We start from the raw sequence: 26154 nt of genomic DNA, 5'->3' as shown, positions 1-26154 counted from the left end.
TGAGTGGTGCTTCGGCGTGCGGCTACCAACCGTTGCCGTTGACACATAACCTTCGCGTGCTTTGCTCCCGGTACTTCTTCTTCTGCTTGCACTCGCATCGATCCGATCAATGGTCGGGACTTTACACTGTGTACAGCAGAACAGTACCAGCGCTTCTTGGTAGAACAATCTTGAGAAGAGTTATTCTCGGGTGGGTACCCAGGCATCTAAGGATCGCGGATCGTAAGATCGAAGCCCATCAGCATTGACCTTTGGAGTGCACTAGTCAAGCTTTGTTTCCATGCCAATCGAAAGGGAGCCATACTGTGGTGGCTTAGTTCAATGAACCCATGAAGCAAAGTATTGTGCTGCAAGACTGACTATTACTGAACATTCAGACTGCTGGACTGACTAGCAAGTGAGCTGCAGGTCAGGGAAGCCCGTGATAGCCGGTCGAGAATTCTGCCCATAGAAACCTGGAAGTTGTAGCGTTGGACTCATTTAAGTTCGCAAATTCTTCAATCGCTAAACGCTCATAACGACCTTTACACGTTACTCCATGAATAAACTTATGCAAGAAGTTCTCAATCCATTGGCACCCACGTGAAGTTTCAACATTTCGAGCAGCTACTTCCTTATTGATTTTCTTTAGCTCTGCTATCCTCCTCGTTCCCTGATGTTCGCGTCCCTGCTTAGAGACCATTTTGAACGATCAGAAAAATTAGCATTTAGTGAAGTGTTAAGCGTCCGTCGGACTGTGGTGTTGCTGTCCATCCGAAAGCTAAGAAACCCAAAGTGTTGATTGACTATCAGTGGCAAGAGGCTCGGCAATGCTCTCGCGCTGACGTCGTGGTTATGCATAATTTTTAAAGCTCTATGAAGCACTTTCTCGACAGAAGGTCTATCGCGTTTGAGGCCATTTTCTGACATTCTGTTGCCACATTCACCTCTTTCGATGTCTTCCCGCCACTATCGAAGCTGGAATCTATTTTCGCGTGATGTTTCGCCTCATGTGAATATTCTAAACAGCCCCAACATTTTAAGGACCATCTCTCCAATTTTTGCTGCAATTTTTGGTGGGGCGAAAACTTCGAAGTGAACATCTTTCGTTGGGGCCAATTTTCAAACCGATAATTTATTCCTTCCGTTTGTTGTGCGGTACTGGTACGCGTTAATTTGCTTTCCACTTTTCTTTCATAAATGCACACTCTGTCGAGAATAGATGGATAGGAAAAAGGAAAAACGGGGACCACTCTTCGGAGGGTTTTCCTCCGACCGTCCTATAAATGAAGCTCTCACAAGCCGCCACAACCAAGAGTCTTTCTCCATTTAGCAGAGGTCAGTAAACCTTTGCCCTTTTTCCATCACCCACCCAGCCCACTGTGGGCCAAACAGTTCGCCGACAGTACGTCCCAAAAGGTTCTTTATGAGGTTTTTGACTCACCGACGTTGGTTGGGCGCTCCGTTCGATCTCCATCCTATGGCTTGGCTAAACGGATTCTCTTTCCGCCTTTCGGTCGCTCGTTCTTTAGTTTTTGAGGTCACCGATTGGGTGAACCTTTGGCAGCATACCGAGAGTCACCGAGTACTAGGCGTGCAAATGACGAGGTTCCTTATGCTTCCGATACTGGGAGGGAAGTTGGTGCTGTAACCGCGAGTCTTAAAGTTAACTTTTATCGCCGGAAAAAAAATTATGCAAGAAAGGTATGTGTCTGAGTGTGGCAAAATTTTATTATTTGCTTTCGTCACGCACATTTTAATAAATACATTTGCTTGATTGTCCCCTCATTAATTAGCACGGCTAAACAAATGATGATGCCATATTTAATTGTTAGAAAACAGAATTAAGTTGTAATAAAAAATGGGGGTTAGTCTAACAAAACAAGTTTGAAGCAACTTTTTTTGAGGGTTTTGATGTATTTGTTTTACTTCGAGAGGTCTTTCTTGATGAGTCCCGATGAGTGTATTGGGCCGTTTTAGAGACTTGTTACCAAGACACAGCTTTTGCAAGCTCACTTTGCGTACTTGAAGCTCATCAGAGAGTTGCCCATAGTCCTGAGGTTTCCTGAAGTTGGAGTATCACTGATACAGATATTGTCCACATACAAAATTGGGTTGAAAATGCCTTTCACATTACAAAATCACCTATCCTGCGCCTGTTAAACGTTCTCTTTTAAGCTTAATCGATGCTTAACGTAACCTGTTAACATTATACGCATTTTTCCTTCCAATGATGGTGAGTAACGATCCGTTTTCTTCAGTTTAAGGTGAATTCTTTTCTCAAAAAAAAGAGACTTCTCTCAACTAAAAGCCTCAAAAATGAGGAAATAAACCCAAGCGGAGACGAAAAAGTGGCAAATTAAATAATAGATACCGATGTCTCCCAGCGACAGTTATCAACGTGACGGTGAATTTTAAGATCATTGGCTACTTTATCTTTACCCTTTTTTCGGTGGGAAGTAGACGAGACCGGCTGAGTGGGGTGAAAGTTTAGATGTAATGGAACCGTTCTGGATGCGGGAAACCGTACGGCAGTGCTTGACGGCAGTCAAGATTAACACCGCTCGAGATTAAAGTTGGTGTGATGAGGAGAAGGTCTCTTCATCATCGTCTGTCCCGGTGTGTCACCGGTCTGCGATTGGGATCTTGACCACTTGAAAAACTGTGGGATTGTACAAGCAGCAAACAACGGTAGCCAGAAAGAAATTCCTCCATTGCAGGGGTGAGAAATTTTGTTACTCGAGCGTGGTGGAAAACGAATTCAAGAACTCTGTCTGAAGCATCTCTTTTAACGTTCCGAGAGCTTCACATTTGGTCTAAAAGATGTGTGCAGTATACAGCAATCATTTTTTGACTCGTCTTCTTTAATCTAATAGTGAGATCTGTGATGACTCTAAGCTTTTTTTGCTCAATTTTATGGATCAAATGTTTGACAGATGTGATTTAAAACTGTCATCCTCAATATTTTTGAGGGTTTTCAAGAGAGCGCGTTCATAAACTATGGAAGAGAATAGCTTCGTCGTGATGACAGAACTTTACAGTGAGTACACATCTCACTCAGAGCCCTCCGATATGGGAGTTGAGATCTCCAGGTAGCGCTCTCGAGCTCAACACATAAAGTTTCTTCCTTGAAGTTAGCTACTTCCTTAAAAAAATACAAACTCTTAGGGCTATTAGCATGAGAACTGATTCTAGAATATTCTGGTCGAGTTTCAACAAAAATTACCATCTACAACACAAGCATAATAATCAAGAAACGGTTATCGTAAGCACCCCAGCAATAAAAGCATGCGTATTTGCAAACACAACGAAACGGCTCCATTAATCGCTGAGTGCAGTTTAACGATGGCAAGTCTTCATTCCGTGTACCTATATTGCTATCAACTTTATGATGGCTTCATGTAAATGTGAGCTTTTGGTTTTGCTTCTTTATCGCAAAATATTGCACTACCGATGTCTTTTTTATACCACATCGACGTTGCGTTGAAGTGATTAAATTATTCATCTCAATAAACCAATGACTCCGAACCGAGGTATGATGTATTTTCTAACGTACCGGCACACACACACACACCCGCAAATCGAGGGGGTCTGCAATTCATATGTTAATTAACTTTATTACTCCACCCAGCAGTGCAACCGTTTGGCAGCACGTTAAGCGGTTCGCGTCCTGTCAGCTCGTAAAATATATATGCAGAAACGAGCCTTTACTAACGTGATGACAGCTTACGTGTTTTGCTCATCTGGCTGTCATCGGGCTGCAAGGGTTTAACCCTGGACAATGCGATCCGATCGGCGCACAATAAAACAAACAACACCCAACCACAGCTAAACACGTATCCGCGTCGTTTTTACGGCCACTTCACAAACGAACCGTGTTGCACCCGTCATGTCACTGCGTAACAGTGGGCAAATGGGGGTATATAATTGCAGCCCAGAGCAAAGTATGCCATAAAGTGCGAAACGTAGATTCTACTCGGCACTCGGTAGCGCAGAAGAAGAAAAAAACAAACGTATTTGCGTACCGTGGGAATAGAAGTGGATGATACGAGCCGGGAATAATTTCGACTCGGATGGAAGGCGCGGAGGGACGGATCTGCAAATCCTTTTGGCAGGACGCTTTGTAACGTTTAAAGGCCAAGGGAGACTTCATTTGTCGCTGGATACCTCGCGGAGGGATAGTCGTCAAAGTGAAGGTGATTGGCAGGGGTTTGGTCTATTAATCTTCGTCAAACGCGTCCACAAGTAGCTTGTCTCACAACCGGAAACAGTAGTTTTAAGTCTATGGTGATGATTTATATTTGTTTGGGCAGAGGTGAAGAACGAGTTTGAAGATAGTTCTTTTCCGCAAATCTCCTAACGCCTGAAGCCAAAAACGAGTTTCAAGAATGTTGAAGAGTTTTCAATAGCTGAGACCGATTCGATCAAAAATTCTTCATCAAGACAATATTTTAAACCATAACTTCAAAAGTTCAGAACTCCTTCTCCCTGATCCTTCTCGTACACTCACTTCCATCATAGAAAAATAGTAAACACACGTATGGCGAACGGCAATAAAAAGCGAAGAAAAATAATCACCAGTTAACCTTCTTTCCGCTAACGCTTCCTGACTGACTGAAGACAGCTGAACCGGATAAAGTCGCAAGGACGGCATTATTTTTATGAGCCCTTTGAAAGATCCTAGTACGAGTACGTACGACTGCAAGCCATCAAACTGCTCGCACCAGTAGCACCTACCGGGGAGATCAACATCGAAGGAATATAGCAAAATAAATGACACACGATCGACAGGAATGGGAAGGCGTACCGAGATTTATGACAGTCGTTTGCACCCTCCCCGGCTTCGAGTGCAAAACGAAGGTCTGCCAGACCTACGCCCGCGTTGCAAAAGGTTAGAGATTAGCGGCCGCATCTGTCCGTTACCCCGACCAGCAACCTATGGTGCCCCGGCAACGCTTAAAGTAGGCCTCAGCAGCTCACTGAGCGGAGTCACTGTGGAGAGTGTGAGACGTCGAATCGGTAGGATCCTTCCCAAGAAGAAAACGGAGCAATGAAAGTAGGTTCTCGCTGCTGCTCTATGTGATTCTGAATATATTGGGGATGTACAGTTTCTCGTGGATTTCCAAAGTGGGTTTGACTCCAAAACCAAATTTCCCATCCACACTGCCCGATACGAAACTAGTGCATCCAGGAGGGTGGATTTCTCCAAGAGAGTAAGAGAGAGAGAGATAAAGAGAGCGACAGCGTGAGACACGAGAGAAGAAAAAGGGGAAAATCAAAGTGCACCAACGTACATAAGGTCAACCAGGGTGTGGGTGTGGTGCCCGGGGATGGCGATCCGTGACCAAACCCTCGGCCTGGAACTGTTCCCGCACAGTACGGCTGAGTTGGGAGGAACGCTTGGTCAGGCAAGAGTGGAGACAGGGGAGCTATAGGTTAGTCACGACTCTGGCTCCGGTCCCGGAAGCACAAAATAGGTCCAACGGTTTAGAGACCCTCATCGAAATGGTTGGATCGATTGACTTTACAGCTTTTTGGAGCAAAATGTAGCGAGCAGGCGATCTAACGTCTGGAGGACAAGGGACTGCAAATAGCAGTAGCAGCAACGAGAGGGGACGGCTGGAACGATGGAGGGATGGAAAGAAAACATGGGAAAATAGTTTATAGGTTTGCGTTTGCAGTGAGTAGCGTGAGATGTCGGGGCGAATTGGCTTTCGGAGGCTTCGGGACGAGGGAAGTAGCAATGTGCTCTAGAAACAAGAGAACAAGAGCAACATGTGATGACACTATTTGACGCTTAGACGAGCGTGTCTTACATACAGGAAATGTCACTTACTTTAGCACCTTGTGGCGGTATAGAAGTGACATTCTACGTGAACTATTCTGAAGTACTAAAATCTTGGAGCCAATGGCATCTGTCATCCTCTTGAAAGTTTGTTGATAAAGTCGCTTCTTAGACTCCTCAATTGCGTAATGAATACTTTTTTCACACTGTCTAGAATTTCCCTTCTTCAATAACTCTCTCTCATCCTCCCTTTGTCTTCATCTTCCACTGAGCAAACGTAACCAGCATGGGAAAATGTGTCGCAAGTAAGCGAACGCGACAAGTGCGTGCACGTTTCATGCGGGAGAAGCAGTTCAACCATGTCTGTCAAAATCACCACGATGACAAGCGCAGTCTTATCTTCGCCGAGCTACCGTCGCATGACAGCATGACCGAGGACCGAGCACAGTGCCTGCCGGTTTCACAATTTAACCATCGTTTACGCCAATTCTCACGCCACCGAACATGTCAACCGTGTGCGCGGAATCTACGGAATCTGCGTCGAGCGAACGTGCGTGCCAACGACAACTGGCACTCATCACCGACTGGCAACGGTTGGGATATAGGACGCAGCAAAAAAAAAAATGACCAAGACAAGCGGGTACCGGAAGCTGCTGACCAGCTGGTTGCGAATTGATTAGAGTGCCATGGGCATTACTACCGTGTGCGATGCGTCCTACCGCATCTGGTAACTGGTTTGAAGTTGGCCACAGATTGGCCTAGATTTTCGTTACCGATGGTGCACGCGGACGCGATGCTGTAACCGATCGATTAGAGCCGTTGCTGAGTTCGTACAACACATGTCACTATTTAGCGGTGACCATCTTACTTGTGTTAAGCAGTTTACTCACGTTCGTCGGTGTCTCAGTAACGTACATCTGGTCGAGTTTTGGTGCTTACCTGGTGAAAACAAACGAAGAAGAAAAATGAAAACTACCATTAGCTATGTGTATTATGAAGATTTCTTAAAATATAAAAAATAATTTAAATTATTGAAGGAATGTCTAAATGTCTAAGACTATTCCTTCGAGGGTAAAAATTATGCCTTCTCGAGCTTCAATAAATAAGGTTCAAGTTTGCCCACTTCCACAAGTAAGTTATCCACTTCATCATGAGCGATGTTAAGAAGGGTTTACATCTTTATCTATTGTCTACATCTTCTTTAAAATTGTTCAAAAATCGCATCAACATTGCTAACTCTTCTCGGAAACCCTCATTTCTGAACCCTCAATCCTCATGCTCATTTGAAGAGGGTTCTGAATACCTCTATACGTGCAGAAGCTCTATTGTATGAAATCCATACTGTAAGGATTAGTTACAGACCTGAAACCAAATCCAAATGAAATCAACTCTTTAAATGTATCACAATGATAGAGCTTTCAGACCACAGAATAGCCGAAATGACTACAAATGAACCTCAATAGTTTTGAGGTTAACGATTGAATACGATTTGCTTTTTATAGATACTACTTAGGTCCTTCGGAAGCCATACTTTGAGGTTCAACTATAAGAAAAAATAGCCAGAGCTTCCCTTACGACTCTTTACGAAATCGCCACGAGATCACTCTCGTGGTACTACCGTAATGAAGGAGTTAGCTACTCCTCACATAGATCTCACTCAAGCCTTTCATAGAGCGTAGTAGCGAAGTGTCATTTCAGAGTCCTGGACAAAAAACCTGAAGATGCAATCAATGCCATTAACGTCCAGCAAGAGGACAGAACGCCCGAAGCAATAGGATTTTCCCGTCGGTGCAGTCTTCTTTAGTGTAGGCGAATGAAGAGATAAACTTGAAGGCAAGGATAATCACCCGAACCAGAACAGCTATGTCCTTAAAGACGCAACCCACAGCAACCCAACCACAAAAAAACCCGTGAGAAACTAGCGTGTTCATTGGAGTTTTTCGCGCGTAACGGAACGGACTATGGCACTGTAAGAATAGAAAATTGTTCTGACCGCTGCTAGGGGTTCATTGGAGTCTTGCAGATCTTGCACACATACACACACACACACCTAGCAAATTAGAGGGCAAGCTAGCCGAAGGGGTTTTTTCCGCACCAAAGATAGCTTCAAGCGACGATTTCTGTTTGTCATTCGCGCGTCGCGTTATTAGTTGGAAGATGTTGATGGATGCTATGAGTTGATGGGTGCACTTTTTATCTTGATTGCTTGAGGGTTTGTTGTTCGATGGTGGTGGGAAATTGTGGCTACCTGGTTGTGGAGACACGCCCAAACCAAGAAATCCCGACCGAAACTATCACAGGTTGCACTTGCACTTGTTTAATTCTAATTTTGCGAACTCGAATTTTCTTCAACACCAACTCAACTCGGGAATGTATATAAATATGAATTGTTTCAATCAACCTTATTGGTCCAATTGAACGACACGATGCACCGGCGGACAGCAACCGAGCGTGACTGAATTTCGCATCATCGTGCGTGGTGAATTTAATCCTTTTTTCTTCACCTCCGGCTCACTATATGCATAACACTGGTGACAGTAGTAGCCTCTGTCTCCTGTGTCGCCGTCCTTTCTCCTCCTTACTCCTCAGCCACACACCCATGTCCGTGCAGTGCCAGCAATGCCTTCATTTAATTGATCTACCTCCTATACATCCACTGTAATACGTTTTTTTATTTGGTTTTTATAGACCAACTTCACATCTTCCAGCCGCCGTGCCTGACGTGTGCCAGGTACCTCGCGCGATACTGATTTGTCCAGCCGCATTTGCTAATATCGATAAGCCGAAGTAATTTCATTAATCGGTCGTAAAAAAAAGATTGGTTACCGCAACCTCACATCCCAGCGCTTGGCATCGCCCGCTCTCTCTCCCTCTCCCTTGCTCTTGATTCTGTTGGCGTAGAATGCACTTGCTTCGGTAAGCTATGACATGAGAACTACTGGTCAGAATGAAGATGGAAAACTGTACCAAACCATTCTAGTCCCGTGCTAGCACACATACACGCAGGTGTTGCGATGGATCGTAAAACTCTTATCCAGCCTCTCTTTTACGACCTTCATCAACCCTGGACCCGCACTCCGCGAAGGAACAATTGGGACGAGATGGCTAGGGAAAAGGATTTACTGCTAAAAACCAGCTCACCAATCTGGACGAGTTATGGAAAACCATAAAAAGTAAATAAAATTTGAATTTAAAGCCTTTGCCCAGCAAAGTGCAGCACGCCGCATTGATGATATTTATGGCGCGGCGACTCAAAATTCTTGTTTCCAATGATATAATTCCGTGTGCGTGTGTGTATAAATATAAGGGAGGGAATGGAGATATTTTTTTCCATTTACCGCCTATATTATTGACAATTTGTACACATAAAAAAAAGGGAAACAAGCACACTATAAAACCGGATCCGGCAAAAACCAAAGAGAAAAGTCCAAGAAAACTGAATCGAATCGATTTCTATTTAAATACCGATAAAATCGAGCACCATCGTAGCTAGTTGGTGAGGTGCGTGTCGTCGCCCAAGGATGAGGACATTCTTAATGCCATAAAACTGCGGGCAAAAAGTTGGGGATTGTAAGCAGATTTTTGCTTCGGACCGGTGACACCGGCTTAATGACATTAATTTTTTCGATTTAAATTTGCAATCAAAATGGAAAGAACAAAAACAACATGCGATGTATCCGCGTCCAGGCTAAAAGGTAATAAAATAAAGTGAGACATAAAAATCTATAATTAACTCACAAAGCTGTGGAAAGATAATCTGTAAGTATGGCCATTTACATGATACCATCGGCTATTCGCGGTATGGTATATCCTGCGTGGAGTTCGAAACCGGCAGACCCTTCCCGGTGAGCTCAGTTGAGAGCATCGACAGAGGGAAGATTCTCTAGAGATGGCTACTGACGCATCTTCAGATTCTGAAGTTTCAAGCCTTTGTCGCTTCGTCATCCTTGAAAACTGGAGTACTTTCTTACCATGGAGTCCTCGAGAAATGTCATCTTCTAGGACAACACCATCACATCAGTAACTACAAGGCTATACTAGGCTCCTTTTACTGGAAACAGAGGCCTCGGACTACACCAAAACAGTTGGAATTGGAAGCATCACGTAAGAATTATCATAGACTAGACAACAGCGCCTTGAGTTTGAAGTAGCAATCGATGAAGAGTTTTGCATTGCCAACTATAACAGGAGATGTTTCTCTACTTCAATATCTGAGGCCAACTGCTGATGTTGGTCCAAGTGCTTGTCCAGCGCAGTTAGTAACTGTGAGTATTGTAGTTGATCTAGAAATTCTCTATTAAAAACTCCATATTTCGAGAGCTTATGGATATTGGATTTCCATAAACATCAGCACAGCTGTATCAGCCGTACGGTGCAGGTTGTCTTGCTTCTGTTATCTCATTTGCACACGTAAATCCGATTTGCCGCTATTAATTGTTGGCTAAATTTTACTGCTCCACTAACTATGGTAATGCCTCGCAATATCGCATTATCTACCATTACCGTCCGGTACGGTAAAAGCTCGTGTGTAAACCCAATTTGCTCACCTCGCTAGGCTTCTCCGCACCGGCCGAATCCATCGATCGTAAGTGATTAGCCTCACATTCCTAGACGGATTAAGTGGCGTACCATGTCCTTCGTCCGTCGCGTCAGCTTACGGACCACCTTTCTCCATCACCTTTACGCAGCAGCGGCATTCTGCGTGCGGTGCCGGGAAGCCAGAAAGTGTGCGCACACCTTCACGCACGCCTTCGCCCGGGACAAGCATTAGATGCAAAACGCTCGGGTGTAATAAAACCAACAAGTGAATTGTGTGCGCACCCGCGCGCAACGTTAAAAGCCGCTTGGTGCGGTGACATTTTCCACCCTCGGAACGGTCGGCTCGGTTTGCTCTGGTTATGCCTCGCTCCCGCTTGGTGGAGTGATTATTAGTGTTTGATTTGATTTATCACTTTTATCTGCCGGATGTGGTTGATGATTGGATCGTTTGTTTGCAGAATTTATGTGCGTTTATTGCCAGCGAGGTGTCCTTGACTGTTGGATCGGCCATAGCGTTGATGTGAAAAATCTCAAGTGGCAAACCAGCTGCAAAGAAATGCTTGGAATGGCACAAAACCACCAAGCTTAATTAGTACTGCAAGCGTGTTTACATTCGATACTTCAAAGAATGCGTTTCATTCTTCAAATTCTTCTAAAGCAAAGAAAAAATCAATACATTCCTCCAAATAACACAGGCTGTATCGCCAGAGCCGCTCAGATAAAATTCCTTCAAGTCGGTTTCGATGTTTACTTCGTATGCTTCACCTCAAGTTTTAACAGTGCGACAAAATATATGAAAAAATTATCTTCTTATTTGTACACGTGTTAAATGCAGGGTTTTCAAGTCGAAGTTTTCATGTGCGAAAAAAGTTTGAATTAGGACGCCACGATGTTGAAATAAAGCACTTCAGACATGAGATTCATATTCAGGGAAACGAAAAATCTATCAGATTCTGAAATTACGTACCTTTATAGAAAATGAACAGAACAACCCTTTAAAGTAACAAAAATAAACTCCATTACAAATCGTCCGGTATATTCCATCCCAAAAAGACTAGTTTTCTGTGCGGTTTGCAAGCCCTCGTATCATGATGTCACTCATGACTTGAACGTATAATGTTACTGTGCGTACCGAATTCCTTTTTGACCTCCCCCAAACTCAGCCCAGCTGTTGTGGAAAGCGGAAGAGGTCAACAGATCGAATCGGCCACTGAGCAAACATCTCCGCCCGATTGCGTGGGACAGACGAGCATTCCGGACGGACACCGAACATGAATGTATAGGACGGGGTAAGGATTCTTTCGCAGTTTTGCTGAAGCCTTTCAACTGCTTACAATTGCCAAAACCGAACACCGGGCCAGAGTCCACCGTCCAGATGGACAACAGCCTGAAACCATGCTCGTTCCAGTTGCCGAATCGTCGTACTGTGGGAACATATTTTGGCATGTTCGCAAGGGCAGACCGAAGAAAAAAAAAAACCTCAAGCAACAGGAACAACACACAACATAAAACTTCTCATTGGGAAAAGGTTACTCCTGGTCTGTGTTTGCATAGGATGAACAACGCCGTGGCTTTCTTCCGATCCGGCCGTTTTCTCATCGGAACCGAGCACTGTGAAGCGCAAAAAATCACTTTCTCTTCGTGCGATCGAAATCGATTCGAACTTCATTTGACGCCAGGCCGCTAATGTTCCAGCTGAAAGGGAATCGCTGGCAGCAAACAGGCCTGTTCAGAGAGAACATCCAACGTCTGGCCCTTCTAAAAAAAAACTCCTCTCACCAGTAACGGATGAAGGAAAAGGGAGGCGAAGTAAAATCACGAAAGCACCGCTCGTGCAGCGCATGATGAGATAATTTGCGTGGGCTCAGTGATGAATTAATTTCTCAACCACCCGTGTTCGCCCTTCCGTCCGCTATTGTCGGGCTTCAAGTTGCCGGACGATTAAACTTCGCCCATGATCGATCGCTGGCTCGATACGAGACAGGAATTTGTATTTCTGCTCGATGCTTTAGCAGATGAAAAGGGACTCCCAGCGAGCTTTAGTGTGTGTGAGTGTTTTGTTTCGAAACCGTTCCCGTAATGCTTGATGGGTTGGCAATGCTGTACGATGGAGCATCCCTTCGCCGACACAACGCGCTCGTCAGCCGAGTGCAATAGTCGCGTTTGATTGATGACGACCGGACAGACAGGCCGATGCGGTTAGTGAGAGTGAACGGCTGAAGACGGACCGTGATCGTGATCTGGATGCAAAATTTACAAACCATTTTTTGGGGCTCATGGCAGGGTGCACTGCTGCCATCTTTCTCCATTCCCCATTCTGCAATGACCCGGAGGCACTTCACCTTAGGTGACACGGGTAGCTTAAACTACAAAGGAGAATACTTCATATAGAGCTCCTCGATACAAATATTAGATGGTGTTGTGTTGGTGATGGTGCCTACCATCTGGTGTAGTCAGTAGCTTCATTAAATAAATTTAGTACATTGTCCTTTGAACCAATCTCAATTTAAATCTTGACGAAGATGGCAGGACGGTAGCATCTAGTAAGGGTAAAACTAGAAGAAGCAATCAGCTCTTTCGAAATATTGATAAAGCACCAGACTTGCAACACTGACATGGATTAAAATCGCATGTCAGATGAAGATGGAAGAAAAACTCTCAGGGTCTCCTTTCTACCATTAAGGACCTAAGCCAGGGAGATCCTCTGCTTTTCAAACTGGCACTAGAAAAGATCATTCGAGACTCGGGAGTGGCGCTAGAGCACGAGTGGTTTTGCGGATTCCTGGAGCAGACCTTGCTAGTCTTTCTTCAAGGATTCACAATATCACTATCACATAAGCGTGTGATGTAAGATTACTTATCAGATATTAAACTATTCCAAAGTCGACAATGGTACTCATCAGTGTCGGACGAAGTTCACACTAATTTCACACATCTTCAAATCATTAATGAAGTCCTACATCCATCGTATTGCACTACAGTTAAAGAAACTCCAACTACTTTCACATAAATCGTGACCGCTTGCACTCAGCACAGCATTTCAGCACGATCCTAACCTCCGGGGTTTTCACCGGTCAAGATGCCTTTCGGTGGTGTTTAGTTCTGTTCGCCCCTAACGCCAGCAACAAAAAAAAAAAAACTCCGAAGTATCTTCAACAAAACAGTCCTCACCTCACTTACGGACGATAAAATGCTACACATGGTTACGCGAGCACACCGGGCAGAATATTGCCCGAAACCAGGAACGGGGCAGTAAAGTGAAAGTGTTTTTCGCGCAACCCTTAGACGGCTACAGTAAACCCCTGCGCATTAAACGGTCCTACCCTTCTTTCAACCTCCGCGGGAAACCCATGTACCACGCCCGTTCCACAAATGATTTCACCAACGCCAGGAGAAAGGAGATTCAGCTTACCCTTTTCGGGTGGAAGCGACCAAACCAACGCCCCGGGGAGCGCGGGCTGGCAAACAATCCGCCAGAACAGCCAGCTTAATGCTGATTTGTTGGCTGATGTCAAACGCGACCGTCGGGACTGTCTGTCGCGCTGTCTGAGTAGATAGTCCTCCGCAAATACCCAACCTTAAATCTCAACAACCGGCGTTATGCGCCGGAGCGAAATCCAGCCGCGAATATTGATTGAATTGAGCGACTGCAGGATACAAGAAAGGCGGGGGGAGGGAGGGGGGGGCGGGGAAGGTGGATAGGGTAAAGAAAAAGGAAGGGGAGGGAAAATAAATTTGTGCTATATTAAATTGACACTTTGGCTCTGCATCTATCGATACGCGAGACGGTATCTAAAAACAAACCCCTTCCCATCCTGGTTTGCAGTGTGACGCCCGAAAACGAAAGACTTCGGTGCTCCAGACGACGAACCCTTGAGTATTGACTTTGTTGCGGACTTTCTCGCGTCGCTTGCATCACACATGGGCTAGAGGTGGGGTAGACTCACATGTTGTGAGATCATATAGCACAACACCCCTCACACTCACGCCACACACACACACACACACACACACACACACACACAGACGCTAATATATTTATATGCATATAAGGTAGAGAATAGACGGGTTCGTGGAAAAATCGATTGATCAGCAACCGTGCCAAGGAGTAGCTAAAAGGATTGAAACCGGGCGTGCAAAATATGAATTCGATGATAAAGTTATAGACCTTTACCATACATAAACATTGGCTCACTCACACACACACATACCTTTCCCGAGAATCGTTGGGCACAACGCCGTCCAAAGGCGACGTGTTTCGGGTTTCGGTATGTAGATTATTGCGTGCGGCATTCACGGTGCGCACATAGAGAGCAAGTCATACGTACAAGGCTTACCAATGCTGGTGTGCTCGGACCTACCATTGGATCCGGCAAAAGTGGCCATTTCGAAAGGGGAAAATGGACGCCGAATACGCGGAAACACATCACCGTTGCCGCGCGACTTATGACAAATAAAACGCGAGATTTGGCGAGCGTAAAAGGGTCCGGCCTACCGGTTTCAACTATATCCCGCGCAAGTTTTTTCTTCAGACCTCCGTTTCTTTTCCTCACGTTCCCACCCCCCCCCCCCCTCTTCCTCCTAAGGTTATCTGATTTGGAACGTGTTGCAATGATGGTGGCGGTTTGCTGCTGCCTTGCTTTTATTTGGCTTTGCATTAGCGTGTTAGTTTTGCAACTGCATATCGCGTCTATCGGGTTCCATTTTCGCTGTTATTAGCCGAAGTCGTTTCACTTTTAATGCCCTTCCCGGCGCGCTCGCTCGGCTCGAACCACCCCAGGGGGGTTTCGGACCCAAACCCTCCTCGGCCACCGGTTTCGATTTAACACCTTATCGACGACGCATTGCATTTAATTTCGCCGCTTTAGTGCGGTGAGCACGATGGTCAGTTTACGATGTCGCCATTCGGTCGGATCAAATCTTCAGACCTTGCGAATCACTCCTGCAATGCTCGTATGTGTGTGTTTGATTTGCTTTGCTGCATCATCAATTTGAAGCAAACTCAAATCGTCGGTTTTATATTCGCCAAGTGAAAATTTTATCACCCGAACGGATGCCTCGATTGCCAGGCGGTAGTTATGCGAACCTTAATTTAGCTCTTTAAATGCTAGCTGGTTTTTTTTTAATCTGCGATGCCAAATCCTCTGGTCTTGCGCGAATGGTAGGACCTGTTTTGAGGTTTTGCTAAAGGAAAAATGTTGAACTATAAAAAGCCGGGGATTGGTCGACCGGAAATTACGATTAAATGACCACTTACAGCGGGATGGATGATTGCATTTTGCCAACAGCTAAGCGGCTGCATAAAATATTGTTAATTAAAATCGTTGCAAAATATGTTGAGCTTCTGTAGTTGTGTTTAATCTGTTTGACAGTTGATGAAAATGAGTCAATATCAAATTATTCAGACGAGTTATGACATTAGAACAACATTCATTATTAGAATAGTTATCGCTGTACTGAAGGTCTGTTCTTCTTCGTATCCGTGAGATATTCCCGTCGACGACTACAACATCCAGCTTCCTATGGTCTATGAACCAGTCCAGATTTCCTTGATTTTCCTCACATGGTAAGCAATTCCCTTGGGACACAATACTTGATAAAAGATCAGTAAGGAAGACTTTGTCAAACAGCTCTGGCTTCTGCATGGGCTGGTTTATTCCAAAACTTCTAGAGAGATTTATTTGCAGGAATATTCAGAAATAAAGTAAAGAAACCTACTCTGTATGGGAGCCCTGAAGTAAACAGTAAAATTCACCATCTTCAGCATTAATTTTCCTTTCTGATCCCTTCACTCTAGCTGCCCCAACGATTCATACCGCCCCGGAGGTACAGCAACATGCAGTCGAACACATCTCGCCAGAAACATGTTTAGATAGCGACGAAGTACTTTTGCACAAGGTTCCCAACACGCTGGCTGGACGACTATTGGGACTTCGCAATACAAATGCTCCCCATGGAACCATGGGCTACCTGGTCTTGCCGCGCTTCCTTCACCGCACTTTCGGGGTGGGGCACTTCGGTGGTGCAACCAATTGTTGCTTTGTCCTGTGTAGCTGCCGTTTTTGCACATTTCGTTTTGCAACATTAAATGTTAGAAGTCAACCGGCCAACCTTTCCCTTTTTCGGGGGTAGCCCAGCCATTCGCCGCCGACTACTGCGTGCGCATGAAATTTGAACCGTCCGGGAAGCGGTGAGTGTGTGTCCCTGTTTGTGCTAAAGTTGGTGCTTCGGAAGAATCACCACGGATGGCCATCATTCACATCACCTTATCGCGCGTTATGAGATCTTTAAAGTATGACTATTCTTATCCGTTTGGAGGGTGACGTCGTTCGCTAGCAGCTCGGCCGTTGCCTGAACTAGTTGCTTTTTGGCGTAATAACTTACACCATCGCGCTCGGTTGTGATGCATGGCGCTGCACAGCAGTAACAGGCAAACCTCCGAACCCCGCCACGAGACACGCTGAAGCTCCCGAACACATGAAAATAAATAAAGCAGGAGACCCTTGGAGACTTGCGGTGCCTACGCGAACTCTCTATCTTACATCTCAACCCCTTGCGCTGGTGGAGTGCCTGGGCTGCACCGTTAGCAACGCCCGAAGAGATGGTGGCCACGGTGTTGGAAAACTGGACTGCCGATGCAGCTGCACGCCATCGTGACAGCATAGCGACCGTGTTTACGTTGCTCGGCCCTTCCTTCACACCGGTGCCACACCGTTTCTGTCCCGTTTGTTTGCAATGCAATCTTGTTTCTAATCTTGCAGTTCACATCTTTTCGTTTGACCGTTTTGTTTGGATAGAGGATATGCCTTTTTTTCTCGGCTTTGACTTGCCACCCATCAACTCCACTAGAGTAATGTTCTGTTAGAGACTGGTGGTGTTTGGTTTAGAGTTTGTAGTATAGTAGCTGTAGATGCTATAATTATGGCTTTCAATAAATATAGATACAGAAGAGAGTATGAGTCGTCAAGTCGATCAAACTTATAGTCAACAAATGAAGAAAAAAACTTTCTTGGATTTATATTTCGCTCATCATCTTAGAACCCCATAATCCTTATACAGCCTAAAGAAATCTTAACTTAATGGAAAATGTGATAACGGGAGGACATCGACCTTTTCCCATTTCCAACATTCTCCATATGCAACAAGACCTTTACCCGTGTTTCCACTGAGTAATGCTACAACCTCTTAGTCATCAGGGAGGTTGACTCGCAAAACTTTGTACCACCCATTCTTACCTCACGAAACGAAAGTGGCCCAATGCGGTTTGCCCCTTTCGGAACGATGTCCTTCCAATCGGTACGATACGGTACGTTACGTTTGTGAGAATAAATTATGCAGCAAAGCTCGTACTGCTACCGCACCAGAACTACCTCTCCAAGTGAACTTCCTCGATTGGCCCTCCGATTGCTTTGATGCAATAAGCACGAGGGAGAATTATTTATTGTGATTTTTGTATTAGTTAACGTTTACGGGGATGACATAGACATTATTGGTTACAGGCCCTTCTACTGAAAATACTTGGCGTGACGGAAGTACCTAGGACTGTACGAAAATATTTTGAGAAAAAGTTTCAAACAGTGAGGCTGGACCTCTAATTGGTTTAGTTGATCCAGCTAACTTCAGCTGTCAACAAGAAGAGACTCGTCCGACTAATCTCGAAACGATACCCGTAGACCTCTCTAGATTTCAGAGCCAAATGAGAAGAATAGATAGAAGTTCTCACATTAGGCTCTGAGACATGGGCTCTGAAGAAAATTTTCCTGTGTTCCTGATAATCACTTGTGAGGGGAAGTTCCTCAGAAGGATTTTTGGTGAATGATCTATACTATGTCCTCATTGTTTGGCAGCATACCAGACTGGCCAGACTCTGTTGGGCCATGTCATGAGAATAGGCTGATATGATAGGAGATGTAGTGATGCCAGGAAGTCCTGGATATTTCGAAGACTTTTGACAGTGGTGTCTGATAATCATGTAAGTATTCACCAAATTTGAACTCTTCAATGATCTAATATATTATACTTACTTTTAGTGATTAGATTGTCAGGATAGCCAAAAGAAAGACGACTCTTGCCAACAGTTACTTCCTTCCATCCCCCTTCCTTTCGTAACCAATGCATAACGAACAACACAAAACTAGAACCCACAAAAGCAACAAACCTCTTCCTCCCAGTTTGCTGTTGGGCCCTCAGGAAGAAATGATCATAATTTTCCCTCCACCCGTTGTGCAACAACCCCCTCCCCCTTCCCCATCCAAACCACCAGTATACAGCCGCAAACGCAAAAGAGGCAACAGGTAACGAATGGATGCCTAAAGCGCAAGCAGTTTGACGAACAGCACACGGATGGGGAGTGATAACGGTGGAGTCGGTAACAAACGGGCAAACTGTGGCAAACCCGCCTAAGGGCGATCGGGACATTGCTGTTCGAGGCAATTGTTGGGCAAGATCGCAAGACAGAACGAAAATTGCATACTAATGCATCCCCGGAACGATTCTCGTGGTTACATTGTGTTCGGTTGTGGTTGCAAGCAGTAAAGGAAGGACGTTGACGAGACGCAAGAACGACAGACTTAGAGAAAGCATTTGTGTATGCACACACATATTTCTTTCCTGAACTCAAGCCCCGGCTTTCCCGGCTTCCCTTACCATTCCCACTGCGCTCTAGCGTCCTTCCACCATGAGCGTATGACAATCGGCAGCGAAAAACGGTCGAGGACTAAAGCGGAATAGACGTTCGTCGTTTGCCCGCACGTTGCAGTCACCGTCGAAAGGCAGACTCTCGCTGATGGATTTTCTGCATACACGCCTTATAAAATATGTGCACATTCTCCGGGACTCATTATGCCGAAACGTTAAAATCTGAGAAATCTGGGAAGGTACAAGGGGTGGCGTTCCCAGCGTTCCCGGCGAACGGCAGGGGTTCAACCGACCAGCGCTGTAACTGCTGTGCCTTTTGTGTTGCCTTTTGTTGGATTCTGCAATTTCTGCCACCCTGCCCTCTTGCACTTTCTTACGTGCCCTCCTACGGCAATGTTTGCGGTTGACTTTCTTTCCCGATGCCCGACTCGCAAGCGCATTACCACACCACGGCACACGGGTTTGCATATTCATGCGATTGACGTTCTTTCCCTGAACGCTGGTGAGTAGGATGCGTTCGGTCGGTTCCGTAACAGACGGAGGCCGTACAGAGAACCATTAAGTTGTTAAGTTCATGCTCATGCATGGTGGTAAAGAGATTCGTGTAGAATGGGATGAGGTAGTTAGAACTTCAAATCAAGTAACGTCAATGCAAATCATGCATCGTCCACTCGCTAATGAGCACGTTTCGGTGCAAGTAGACACCAACAGATTGGTTGGTTGAGTGACTTACCGTATCACCACCATGATCCTTCAAACATCCGGACTCTGGACACAAGAAATCTTTGGAAATCACTCAAATGTGTTTGCTCTTTTCGAACAGACTTTGACATTTGACCTAAATTTACACCCTACACTCACCACCGGGCGTAGGTCTATTTTCACCCAATCAAAAAGGGTCATTTTCTTCCACATCCTTCGATTAGAACACTGACCTAAAAACCTAGTGGTGCATGCACCGGACACGACCGGTGCCGCACCGAAATCCAGCAAGTATTATTTATGCATTGCATACTCGCCCACTCCTTGGCATACGCTAGCTCAAATGGATGATGAAAGCAAAGAGTACCGGTACCGTCGCAACAACATTTTCGCAACAGGAAGCGTACGTCGGTACACATCGCGGCCCGTCACACATTCGATCGGTCTACCGTACCGGCCCTAAAGGACACGCTGGACAACAAAGGACGGTTATCCATATCGACCACACCGTGAAACGGCGTAGGTAAGTTTCAGAATGAAATATTGATTGCATCCTTAACCAGCAGGCGAGAGAAACTTGGAGACCTGGATGGGAGGACTACCCCAATGCAGGTCCTATGGAATGACCCATTTCCAATGGTTCCAAGCGTTCCTGCTGTCTGTCGTAATCGTATCGAGGGCAATCAATCAAACAGGGGCTCACGCAGGAAGCCATAAATATCGATAGCATTCGTTCCTTGGTGCCTTCTTCAGGTAATAGCGGGGGCGAGTATAGCGATATGGGTTAAGTCCACCAGCTGGAACGGTTTTGTTTGGTTAATGTCTCCCATAGGGACATTCCTCAACTTTCGCCTGCGTTGGAATAGCTGTCTCGCTCATCATTCTTTCAGAATATTCGTAGCTCCGAGACTTCCGAATAGGTTTGTGGTAGCTTTAGTCTTCCTGGACCAGATTAATATGGTGCAGTGGTTGGTGCAGAGTCGACGAGACGACCATACCTCGAGTAAAGTATGCAATATCTTTCAGGTTGACATTGTTGGGAAGTTTGAGAATGCTTTTCCACAGCATAAACCATCATACGCCGTAAAACATTGCCTCCCGATGCGATTCCTGGACACTGGAAAAAGCATTGTCCCCCGCGGGTGGGACAAATAGACATCCCATTAGCAACGATCCCGCCGGGTAAGCTGACCTCATTCGAAGCATCTCCGACTGTTGCGCAACACACCGGCGCTCTTTGGTTCGATTTCCAATTTTGGACGTTTCGGACGTGGACCTACCCTAACCTTAAGCGGGACCAAACGAGCAATACCTCCCCGCCATTCTTGCAGAATGCAGTCGTTCGGGCAGCAATACGGATGGAAGCAAAAACGTTACACGATAATATAAAAATATATCGCTCCAGTCCAGGCACGGAGACACCGGGCGGCTGCCGATGCTTCCTTCTGCGTTCCAAAAACGGTGACATTGTTCCGGTCCATATAAGGGCGAACCGTCCGATTACCGAGGAAAGCGGCCAGTGGGAAGAAAACTTAAAGAAAGAACCCGTTTTTCCACTACCACCCCCCTCCCCCACACCCTGAACACCGTGGCCTGGTTTTATTGAGCAGGACCAAAACCGACCGCCACAAACGGCGTGACCTCTTCGATTTTTCGTACCACAGCGCGAATGAAGGGGCGCACGAAAACTGAACCGTACTCGAAAAAGCTGCTTCCAACGTTTCGTAGCGTCGTGCACTTATCGGCTCATTCCGGTTTTCGCGACGAGTTTGGGGAATGACTTTTGTTGTAGTTGCTCTCCTTTGCCTGAAGTTGCTCCTCTTCTTTTGACGTCCTTCGGCGCATAAGGCACACGATCGTGGCAAGAAAAGGGAGGCCGGCGTGTCCTTGCCAAACGAGTACTCGTTGCGAGTCTGACCATCTGGACGGATTGTTTTTGCGCCGTTCGAAAGCAAGAAACTGTACCAATGGCCTCTGAAACGACCTTCTTGGGAAGATATGCTCCTTTCGACTGGACATTGAGAGATTTAAAGAGACAATCTTCAAGTATTTATAAGATGATCATGTTTGTTAGTAGTATCCGTAGTATCCGGAGCTTTTATTCTACATTGCAAACGTACAATACATACCCAGTGCTAGGTGTTTTGGGTGACCATTGGTGTCTACCTCAATATACCACGTTCGAACGCAAATGTATCGCGCACATCTCCACTGTTCCGATGGTGAAGCTAATTTTCCTTACCCTATTCTAACGACCCATCCCGTTATCCTGCTTCCATTTGTGCTGTCGGGTTGTTGGCGTATGCTTTTAACATTCCAAACCACGTATGGACAGAAACCGTCCACCCTATAGGAAACCCACCAAACCTTCCAGCAAAGCAAATGGGCTCGCTCCCGCCAACTCCTCTCCCAAACGAATAGATGCCTAAATTGGTTCGACCCGACCGGGGCTGTAACACGCGTGACGGGAAAAGGAGACAAACAACGGCCCAGCTCGTGATGAGGAAGATGATGATGATGATGATGATGGCGGCGATGGGGTCCAGGATCGTTCATAAAGTACGAGCAAGGCAAACGGGCATGAAAATTGCATCCCTACCAGCATGGGTACCATGGACGCTGCGCCAAAAACCCGCCGACCGCCGGTGGAAATAGACGAGTGTAAAACGGACTAAACATAGGGCATAGGCGCTGCGGAACAAGCGCTGGAAAGGGCGAGCACGATGAAGAGGTTAATAGTGACCTTGCAAGATTGCCGGGCCCTCACACGATGAGCATGCAAAACCCCGGAAAGGAGACGGGACTCGGGGAATGGTACTTTGGTTCATAATCATCATCAGGGCATTATGAGGGGTCCGCTCCGAAACGTAATGGTTTCTGCTTATTCTTCACCAAGGGTGAAGTTTTCGGAAGAAAAACACCAAGAACTTCATACAGAGTGTGTGTGAGAGAGAGAGCGAGAGAGATAGAGAGACAGAGAAGATGTAGACCTGACCGGGTAATAGCTATCCCCAACGATGGCGCTCCGTGCGAAGTCTCCAGAGCTTTTCTGCGCCCTTGTCCTAACTTCGCTTGTTAGAGATGATGTGCGAGGTCCCAACTTCGCCAGAGCATCATCATCTTCGGCAAGGACGGGAAACGATGCTTGCTCGAAAACGTTCAATATAGCGTGGCTCCAGTAAAATCAATGAGAATTAGTGTGTGTGTTTGGAACGGTGAAAATGGAACGATGAGTCGTCATATCTCAAGTGCCCGTTATGTGTGCTTCTACTTCCACACGCTCCCCTCCGTTTCCTATCCGAAACGTCCGGTTCAGGAAAGTCCAGCTAGCCAACACCAAACGATCGACATCGTTACGATGCGGACGCCAAAGTGCATCTCGATCAAATAAGTATCTGCTGAGCGGCTAGGGTTTTTGCATGGAAAACGACGCTTCCAGATGCTCCTGCCGAGTGGATTTGGTGATGTAGTTTCGTGACTTTAGCAAAACTTTGAAGGTAAGAAAATCTGGGTACTTAGACTTGACTTTTAATCCGTAGTTGGATAGTCAGGTTTTGTAAACTAGGAGTGGGTCTAGTTGGGATTTGATACCCGGAGTCCTTCCGTGTGAATGACCACCACAGTCCAGATTTGATTCGATATCCGAGGTCCAGCCATGAAATCTCCTTATGATATTCAGGCCTCCCATCAAGTCTACGTTATATCATACGCTATTCGCTATCCCATTAAGTAAGATTTCTTTCTTCCCAATTGTTGGTCCTGACTTTGTCTTACTCTCCCAGGGATGATCAAATCTGGAAAGGGTTCAGTGCAACACGCAGAATTTTCACCAGCAAGAATCTAATGTTTCACCATGCTCTTTAATTTTCCGTGCACCCAGCAAGTCTCCGCTGGTACGAAAATCACAGCCCATTTATAGGCGAAAGTTAAAATGGACCGATCTTCTCAAGTTCCAGAAACACTAAGGTTTTCTGCGTCTAATGAGTGGCGAACGTTACTTCTTGAGCTCTACAAGCGCCGATTATCGCTCCGTCGAGTTGAGGAGTATGATTGACTCTTGGTTTTGCTTTGCTTTGGCCGTCTTCTTTTGCGATCGATTATTGCGAACGATTCGAATGCTTAAACAAGCAACGAGCGGGTAGGCAACAAGGAGAGTGCTGTCTAGGCCGCTTCCTGCACGGGCACTACCACTGGGCAGGGCATAAAATGGACAACGAATTACGACTCTTACCAGGCAGTGTGTGCTGTCATAAATATTGCGAAAAATATGGAAATAAAGTTACAGTGGACATTAAAATGCAGTTACAACGGAACGAAAAATCGCATCGAAACAAAGACCATTTTACCATTTTATGCCAGGCAAGACATCTTACAACATCCTTTTTATAAATGCACACGCCAATACTGAGAGGATAATAATTCTTTTTAATGGAACGTATGTAAAAAAGAGCCCTAGGCTACACAGGCTTATGCTGCCTAAAAGTAGAGCAGGTCACCTCATTCTCCTTCTTTTCCCATGCATGCATGTAAATTGAGGCTTGCCTTTATAGCCAAGAAATAATAGGAAAAATGCACACACACACATACGAACTTCTTCGCTAGTTTCCGGCAAAAGGACGACATTGGACGACAATGCGCTCGGAAGTGGGCAATAATTTTTCCACCGCTACCGTTAATCAGATGTGGGAAGGAAAAATGCTAAATGAATTTAGAAGCTTCCGTATGTGTGTATGTGTGCGTGTGTTTGTACTCTGCTAATGACATTCCAAGCTACACATACACACGCACCGACGTTAATGAATCACAGCACCAAGCATTTCTTCCTGGTCCTCCCTCACCATTCGCCCGCAAAACGGGTGCAAGAGTGAAAGTGAAAATTTTCCACCCAAGGAAGTCTGCAATCCAGGACGACCTCATCGTAGCTTTAGGAAGCAAAAAACCAGGGCCCATAAATAAAACCTTACAGCCCATCGGCGAGCCATGCATGTACATGTGCATCGGTGGTTTCCTTGAACTAAAATTAAAACAACGTCGGCTCCTAGCAAAAACCCCTGGCAAAGTGTGTTAAAAATGGGGACAGGAACAAATCGAGGGCTACTAATTTGCATACCTTAAGGACCGCCACCGTTACAACTGCACAACTGCACAGTGAGCATTGGGCACGCAACAAATGCTGAGCGAGCAAAGGAAAGCTGCTGAAGCTCAAGCGCCTGTGATGCAACAAATGGAGAGCCAGACCCTTGTTTTCGGTGTCTGGAAGGGTTGGTCGAAAGCATACATTATGGATGAAGGAAGAGATTTTACTATTACATTGTTGGCGACTAGTTGACTTGCGATGGAAGAATATTTCTTTTTATTTTTCCTTCATTTCTTTAGTGTTCTGGAGTTCGCTTCCATTAAAGGACATCGGTTTCGCTGAGCTTCGAACTTAAATCATGGTGGGCTTCGAAGTGTGATAATTACAAGTTGCAAAAGTCGGAGCAATCAAGGACAGCTATTGGCAAATTTAAATATAAGAGCTCTAAGAAAATCGGTGTAATTACTTCCCGTTGTGGATTCTCTTTCAAGAGCTCAGAGAACTAACGTCTTTGCGAGAGCATTCACTCTGACCTTCGCTGGATGCCTCAAAGCCAAGGGACCAACACATGGGATGGGATGGGACACAGGCATCAAAGGCTGCTATTAAACTTGCTCAGTCTGCTCCCAGATAGGAACTCTGGAGCACTGGTTTGCCTGCATGTCCCACGGTATCTAGAGGATATTCAGGCAGCTAATATTGTCATCAAGTCAACGAAACACTTACCTTTGGTTTATGCTGCTGAGACTTATGTTTCGGCAGTGGTTGTAGCGGTCTGATCGATGCGAAAGCAGCTGTGTCATGTTTTAGCCGTCCTTACCACTCACTCACACCACGATTCGCACCTCTATTCTACTAGCAGGGCAGTTAAAGCAGCATCCAAATCACTCTGGACAAGCCGTCTATTTGCACTTACAATTGACAACCATCAAACACAACTACTTTTACATGCACACACACACGGTCACAGAAGTTATGATTTTTTTTACCAAGGCACTGTTAGTGTTTGTTTTTGCGCAAATTATAACTGGTGGAAAACTGCATTTTCCTTCACACACAAACATTCGCTTGCACGGACAGCATCTGTGGTTTCAACCCATTTTTAAAGGCCCATTAGCGGTGGTGAACGTAAAACGGAAGGATTTTAACTTGGTTAGGATTTAGGGTGAGAATCCCAATATGTTGTGATTGTTTTCCTTGCAAACGGGACCAGGAAGGCTAGTTTAATGGTTTCCGGATGCAATCCGGTGTGAACAGCTTAGGCAGAGTGGAATCTGTAACGAGAAAGGAGGAAGAATGAAACAATATTAGCAAACATACAAAGTCTTATACAAAGGGTTCGATGCTATGCCGATCGGATACCGCAGAAGCACCCGTAACACTTGTCAACCTGAACAGGGTTCGGTTCCAGCTGATCGAATGTTTTATGCTAATC

General features: G+C 45.6%; 1 protein-coding gene across 7 annotated transcripts in view; it reads right to left on the bottom strand.

The window, feature by feature from the left end:
- Positions 1 to 26154, bottom strand: part of LOC118502635 (cadherin-86C) — a 109467-nt gene that overhangs the window by 42102 nt on the left and 41211 nt on the right. For all 7 annotated transcript variants that reach the window (XM_036035086.1, XM_036035126.1, XM_036035094.1 and 4 more), the window contains one exon: positions 25446 to 25993. In XM_036035086.1, coding sequence (XP_035890979.1) covers positions 25446 to 25522 — 77 coding nt within the window. In that variant the 5' untranslated portion in view covers positions 25523 to 25993. The remainder of the gene's footprint in view (positions 1 to 25445; positions 25994 to 26154) is intronic.

Source organism: Anopheles stephensi, chromosome X (genome assembly GCF_013141755.1).
Source record: "Anopheles stephensi strain Indian chromosome X, UCI_ANSTEP_V1.0, whole genome shotgun sequence".
Classification (NCBI taxonomy): domain Eukaryota; kingdom Metazoa; phylum Arthropoda; class Insecta; order Diptera; family Culicidae; genus Anopheles; species Anopheles stephensi.
Note: the sequence above shows the minus strand (reverse complement) of the source record. Positions and strands in the feature narration are given on the sequence as shown.